Source organism: Aegilops tauschii, chromosome 2, assembly GCF_002575655.3.
Source record: "Aegilops tauschii subsp. strangulata cultivar AL8/78 chromosome 2, Aet v6.0, whole genome shotgun sequence".
In the NCBI taxonomy this organism is placed as follows: Eukaryota; Viridiplantae; Streptophyta; class Magnoliopsida; order Poales; family Poaceae; genus Aegilops; species Aegilops tauschii.
Window position 1 is genome coordinate 132,734,543 of NC_053036.3, and position 6,964 is coordinate 132,741,506.

At 50.0% G+C, this 6,964-nt stretch overlaps 1 protein-coding gene across 1 annotated transcript; it reads right to left on the reverse strand.

Moving 5' to 3' along the window:
• Positions 1-515: 515 nt before the first annotated feature.
• Positions 516-6,586, reverse strand: LOC109786443 (putative methylesterase 11, chloroplastic). The gene is made up of 5 exons (XM_020345015.3): positions 6,156-6,586; positions 4,457-4,693; positions 1,444-1,587; positions 1,180-1,311; positions 516-1,091 (listed from the first exon to the last, which is right to left on the reverse strand). The coding sequence occupies exons 1-5, from the start codon at positions 6,465-6,467 to the stop codon at positions 804-806; spliced, it is 1,113 nt and encodes a 370-aa protein (XP_020200604.1). The 5' UTR covers positions 6,468-6,586; the 3' UTR covers positions 516-803.
• Between the last annotated feature and the right edge of the window lie 378 nt (positions 6,587-6,964).

Sequence of the window (6,964 nt, forward strand, 5' to 3'; positions counted from 1 at the left end):
AAGGGCGCGTGTCCCACACGTTCGCGCTTTTTGGCGGAAACGCGGCCCAAATTTGGGCCATAAATGCGTCGTGGGCGAACAGAAAACGAACGCCCATCCGTTTGCGTAGGCGCGTTGGATTTTGATCGAAACAAACAAAGACGGACCAAATGCGGTCGCGTGTTGGAGTTGGCCTCATGGCGCGCTAGTAAGCTAGTGCCTCAACCTCCGTCACCTTAGTTAGCGATGTCGAGCAAACGAGCCCCAAGCACAGGATGAGCAGAGAAGTGATCGAGCAGGAGCAGCAGGGGACAAGAGTCATGCAGTTTGCAGCCCTAGTTTGCAACCTGCTTACAAGGCGATCAGCCCGCGCTTGCAGTTTGCCCTGGACTCCTGGAGCATGAAGATGTAGGATGGATGAAGATCACCATTTGAGTATGAGCGCCAATTCATACCAGGGAAGAAGGTAATGCTCCAAGACCTCGTCTGCTACATCGTCATCGAGGGCCGGATCAAAGGGCAAATTCCAACCATAATTCGCATCGACAGACAAAATAAAACCAGTTAGTATTATTTTCCTCTATTTTTCCTCATATTGGCTGCAGTACACTTACACTTACACGCGCATTAAGTTAACCACGATGATGAAAATCCAGAGCTCCTACTCTGCTGCTTAGAGCCCTGTACAACGGCTTCCAAACCTTAGCATTTTACCTCCAGCTTACTCTCATCCCAAAATATACAGCAGCAGCAGTAGCAGCAGTTATGGGAACAATCATGGCGAAGTCGCCGGCTGAAAAAATAATCTGACAGAGAACAAGCTCTCATGATGCCTGTGCTCGTGGCAGGGTTGCTATCTCTACCAGCGTTTTGTGCAACGCTTGCGGCCTCGAGAAGAAAGGGGCGTGGTCTGAACCTTTCAGCCGCAGGACCTTCTCCGGCGGGTTAGTCACACACATGCTCTGCTGCAGGGAAAGAGGTATCGCGTTGTCCTCCGTTGTCTCGACAAAGAATCGCCGCACGGATCCGTAGTTCCCTTCTGTTAACGTGAGTTTCTCCATTACCGGGGCAAAGGGGATAGGTCTCATGGACACCGAAGCCAAGGATACATCCTACAAAGACAAATGGGGTGGGTGTGAAGTGTTAATTTCGAAAGTAGGATTCAGTGATATGATTGGAAATGAGTGTGGACAGTAATACCTTGGCAGGACTTTGGTTGAATAACAGATCCCTTACTGAAGCCCTGTCGATGTTGATAGCGGTGGGAGGCCGGTCCTTGCCATTGGAGTATACTAATTCCTGTGCCTTTTGGAGCATACCATTTGTATCCATCTGAAGCAATGAGAGCAGAATTGTCTGGCATCAGGCAGAATCTTTGAAGATATGCTAACTTGAACGCTAGACAACATTGAAGATTATTTTTTCAATTTTTTAATTGTAATTATGCTGTCATTGGGGTCAAACCTGTTGTTGGAAGATATCAAGAGCACTATGTCCATTTGTCACCATAGTTGCACACAGGAAAACAGCCTTGGCAACTTTCGATGGAAACATCTCCATCGCATGGGATATGCAAGCACCCCCAAAATCATGTCCAACCAAGATAACCTGTGTAATAACAAGAACTATCAATGATGTATGTTTGCTTAGGTGAACAAGCTGTGCACAGCAAGAAATATCACAAACGGGGATCAGTATCAAAGGAAAAAATCTCATGGAATAAATTATGTGATGCTGAAATATCAGAACCAGCGCCACAAAAATTCCAACAATACTGAGAAAATGTGAAATTGAATCTGATGCATCAGCGAGTAAAGTGGCATGCCTTTGATAAATAAATTGCACATACATTAAGAGCAACTCCAATGGGGCGACCCATTTCGTCCGCTGGCGTCCGTTTGGGTCGGCGCGGACACAAAAGGCGGCCCAACGCGCCGACCCAAACGGACGCGCGTCCGCTTTTCATCCGCGGGCGACCCATTCCCGGCCCATTTTTAAGCCGGATTTGCGTCGGCGCGGACACGCGACGGACGCGCGCACGCTCGCCTTCTCCTCCCCCGGGCCCGCTCCCCCCATCCAACAGCAACCCTCGCCCGCCTCCTTCGTCGCCGATGTCGCCGCCCATTTTTGCCGGCGACTCTGCCAGCTGCCGGCGCCTTCACATCCGCCCAGCGACGCCGCCCACTCCCACGTCGCCCGCCACCGCCGTCTTGCCTCCGGGGAGCCGACTGCTTCCCACCCCCGCGCCCCCCCCCCCCCCACCACACAGCCGCCTGCGACCAAGAAGCCGCCTCGCCGCCCCGGCAGGCTCGTCGGACGTCGGCCCACTCGTCGGACGCCGGCAGGGCAGCTAGCTGATCCGTGCGCACCGCGACTCCCTTCACCGGCCGTCTCCTTCGTCGACGCCTGCAAGCTGTTCGACAGTTTGCCAAGGTACAAAATGGACTCCGCCGACGAGTTCTTTTTTCACAATTTCCTTTGTGACTCCGACGATTCGTCGTCCGATGACGAGGAGGAGATATTGGCTGCCGTGTTGGTCCATCACCACCTCAACAGCCAACGGCCGTTGTTCCGTGGCTCCATTCCCGGCCACCTTCCGGCGTTGAATCGCAACCGAGAGAGCGGGCATTTCCTTCTTTGGAAGGACTATTTTGATACAACAAACCCGTTGTTCAAACAGCAAAAATTCCGCCGTCATTTCCGTACGAGTAGGCATCTTTTCAACCGTATTAGAGGGGGTGGTCGGCTATGATGACTATTTCGAGTGCAAAGAGGATGCCGTTGGCAAGATTGGTTTCTCCTCTTATCAGAAATGCACTGCCGCCATCCGAATGCTTGCATATGGAGTGCCCGGTGATCTCATTGACGAGTACGTCCGTATGAGCGAGTCTACATGCCTAGAGTCCCTATATAAGTTCTGCAAGGCTGTTATTGCTGTGTTTGGCCCTGAGTACTTGAGAGAGCCGACTGCTGAAGATACAGCCCGTTTGTTGGCGATGAATGCCAGCAGGGGCTTCCCAGGGATGCTTGGCAGCATAGACTGCATGCACTGGGAGTGGAAAAACTACCCTTCTGCTTGGCAAGGGAAGTATAAGGGCCATGTCAGGGCTTGCACTGTCATACTAGAGGCCGTGGCAACTCAAGATCTCTGGATCTGGCACTCTTTCTTTGGCATGGCTGGATCACACAATGATATCAACGTGCTTCAGCGCTCGCCGGTGTTTGCTAGGCTTGCCGAAGGCAACAGCCCACCGGTGAACTTTACTGTCAATGGCCACAACTACGTCAAAGGATGCTACCTAGGTGACGGTATCTATCCTCAGTGGACCACTATTGTCAAGACAATACCCAACCCTGTCGGAGAGAAGAGGAAAAGATTTGCCCAAGAGCAAGAGAGTGCTAGGAAGGATGTCGAGCGTGCCTTTGGTGTTTTGCAATCTCGATGGGGCATCGTTCGGTATCCTGCTAATACCTGGAGCACGCAGAAACTGTGGGAGGTGATGGCTGCTTGTGTGATCATGCACAATATGATCGTAGAAGACGAGCGCCCGGAACGTCTGTACGATCAAGGGTTTCAGTTTCAGGGTGAGAATGTTGTGCCTGAGCATGGAGGAGCGGCAACGTTTGAACAGTTCACCCAATTTCATCATAACATGCGTGATTGGGAAACTCATGTGCAACTGCAAAATGATTTGGTTGAGCATATGTGGGCTCATGTTGGCAACCAATAGATGTATCTTCTTTTAGTCGTTTGCAAAACTATGTGAGACATTTTTATTTTTATTCAGCTTGTAAAACTATGCTATTTTATTCGGTTCAAACTATGTTCACTATATGCAATTTCATCAATGCAAAATAGGCCGGCCAGCCGGCCACGCCGGCACATATGGGTCGGTGCGTTGGGCGTGCTGCCGACCCATATCTAAAACAGGGCGGACGCCGGGCGGGCGGCCCACCGAAACGGACAAAAAGCGGACGAAATCGCCGTCTGTTTGGGTCGCCCCATTGGAGTTGCTCTAATGGCATGTGACCTAGCTACTCAAAACTATTCAAGTAAGAGCAGTACGGCAGCAAGCATGGCCATGTTCATGAGATCCCGCTGGGCCGGCAAGCCGATCGCACGACACAGACACAGACACTCTAGGACACTATCTGGAGAACATTCATTGTGTAAGATTTTTGTTTAAGTAATACTGACGCCCAGACTTCAAACCGTAACGCTCAGACTCCATCCTTCATAAATTGATTCCAAAACACTGAGAGTGTTCTGTGCTTATGTTTTTTCTTTCACATACATGTTGCTGCCTCGAACGGTTAGGGGTTACCTTAGGCTAACAGCGTATATCTTAATACTTAATATCTTCTAATATTATCATCCATGATAGTCAAATGATTAGCCTAATAATATTCCAAACTGAAGTAAATTTTGCTAAATATGTCAAACATATTATGGTTAGAATATCAGAAGAGAACAAACCTTTTCAGCATCACATAGGCCCTTAAGGTAAGATGTAAGTGGCTCAGCATACTCTGAAAGACTGCTAATCTTGTTTGTATCAGAAGAATTAATCCCGGAGCCTGTTAAGTCAATAGCATTGACTTTGAACCCACTATCTTCAAGAAGTGACATGGTCTTGTACCAACACCAAGCACCAAACCCACCTCCGTGAACAAGAACAATTATGTTGGTTTCCAAATCTTTAGTATTCAACTCCTGTTTAAAAAACAGCACATTGGTTAAGATGGTTATATGAATGCAATGACAGCAGTTACATATACAAACAACGCTGAAACATCTTTTTGGTTTAGATAATGGAACAGCTCTATTGCTTCCTGCCTCTGCATGGTAGATCCACATCTTACATACATACAGATAACATATATTAGAGTTAGAGAATACATCACTGAGAATCTTAGAACAACTCTGAAAGATCCGCATCACTAAGCAAGAACATGCAATAAATCCCTTGAAGTTCACTAGGAATTCAGGAGCATAGGCAGTTAGGCACTAGACAAAGTGTCAAAGGTATTTGTGTTTTTCATAGTTGTAAGTAACTGTAGAAATGTTTGTTTGCCAGTGATTCAAAAACAAAACACCATTTAACTGCCAAATGGCGTGCTAATTCAGTTACTACCATATATACATCCATCAACTGAGCAGTGGCATTGAAAATGTCAGACACGAACTACATAATCAACCAAAACCTCCGTGCTGGCGGCCGGCAGCTTCTTCTTGGTCAACAGTCAACACGCCACTAGTTGATAGCCATGTTGGCAGGCATATAAGCCAAGTTGCTGCCGGCAGCCATTTCCAGTAACGGTCAAGACAGACTAGGTGACAGCAACAAACATTTGATTTCGAAAAAATTAGGCAACACAGATTCACCGTGACTGAAACAATTTTTCGAAGTAAAGAATACCAGGAACTAGGATCCATGGGACAAGTTGGAAGGTACCCTCCTCGTCCCTTCTCCAGAATGAATGAACACATGCGACAATATCATTGTCCTAGGAGGCTAGTACAAGAAACAATCAATGTAATGGCGTCTGAATTCTGAATCATGCCAATATGTACCAACAACAACCACCACCCATCACCCAGACGACCGTGGTTTCCAAATACGTCCTGGACTTTTACTAAATCAATGCTCAGTAGCTTGGCATATGGTTTACACTGTGCAATCACGGAGAGATGATCTCACATCAGCTAATCGCAGTAGGCACCGGAAAAAATCGAAGGACATGTTGAATTCTTCAACAATACCACATGAATTCGTGGAGGGGGGCAACGTAGAATTGAACTACGAATTACTTGTCCATCTCAATGCAACAGATAAACCAAAAGCGATGAACAATTCAAATACCGGGCATGGTATAGTTTCAGCAAGCCGGACAAAGCATGGAAAGGAATCAAAATTCCACCCCAAAAATTAGGTGGAGACGGCACTGTCTAAGTAGAAACTAGGCAGCCGCAGACCTTTCTCAACGGCCGACGCGAAACCCAAGCAATCCCCACCAGAAATCCCGACGAGTGAAGGAAAAGTCAACATTGGAGCAGCGTCAAAATTCCACGCAGCGCCACGCGGACCAACTAACCAAGCAATGCGACCGGGAGAAGCAAAGCAAGCGAGGAACGAAGGAAGGAGGAGGAAGACGACGGGCTCGATAGTCGATACCTTGGCGAGGAGCTGCTGCGGCTGGAGCTCGGGGTCGGCGAGGGAGCGCGGGCGCGTGCTGGAGCTCCTGGGCAGCGGCGGGCCCTGCTGCTGCCGCTTCGCGGCGTACCGCACCGACGCCGACCGGTCAAACGCGCCTCCTCCCCCGCGCTGCCCCAGCACGAGCGCCGCCGCGGCGGCCAGCGCCTGCTCGTCGATCTCCGCGGCCTTGGCGCCGCCGCCGCGGCGGGAGGACGCGGAGGAGCGCCGCTTGGCCTGCGGCGGGGAGTCGGAGGGGGACGTGCCGGACATGCAGGAGAGCAGAGCGCCCATCGGATCCTCCTCCCGTCCGCTCCGATGCAAGACACCAGCAGTGGTCGTGGGGCGAGGAAGGGGAAAGAGGAAGACGAAGCAGCGGAGCAGAGCAGAGGGGAGGGGGCGCGGCAGAAAGAAACGGCTGGAAAGGAATACGAAAATTTATACTTGCGGTGGTACCGCCGTTTTTGCGGACAGGGACCCCCGTTCCGGCGAAATTCGTGCCCCGGTGGTTGATTGTTGAGGGATCATCAGAGGTGGTGCTGCTGCCTTCGTTTGACACGACGGCACGGGAAATGCTGCGCGTTTGGTCAGCAAAACAGGGCTGACAAAACACCACGACAGAAGAAGAAAGATTACTACGAGTGCGGAGCATCACTGTTGCCAAGGCGATGCGATCTCCAAAGGACCGTATGTCATCTACCGTCTCTGTCACAATGGAAAAAAACTACGATATGTATGGCAGAGGTCTGCATTTCCTGGCACGGCTCGTTCCTTTTCCATACGCCGTCACG

Excerpts from the sequence above, each read along its gene's own strand:
- LOC109786443 (XM_020345015.3), bottom strand. The coding sequence starts at position 6,467 with ATGGGCGCTCTGCTCTCCTGCATGTCCGGCACGTCCCCCTCCGACTCC. Across the intron at positions 1,588-4,456 it reads GCCTATGTGATGCTGAAAAG|GTTATCTTGGTTGGACATGA; the intron begins GTTTGTTCTCTT and ends GTTATTACACAG. Across the intron at positions 1,092-1,179 it reads TCAACCAAAGTCCTGCCAAG|GATGTATCCTTGGCTTCGGT; the intron begins GTATTACTGTCC and ends TTGTCTTTGTAG.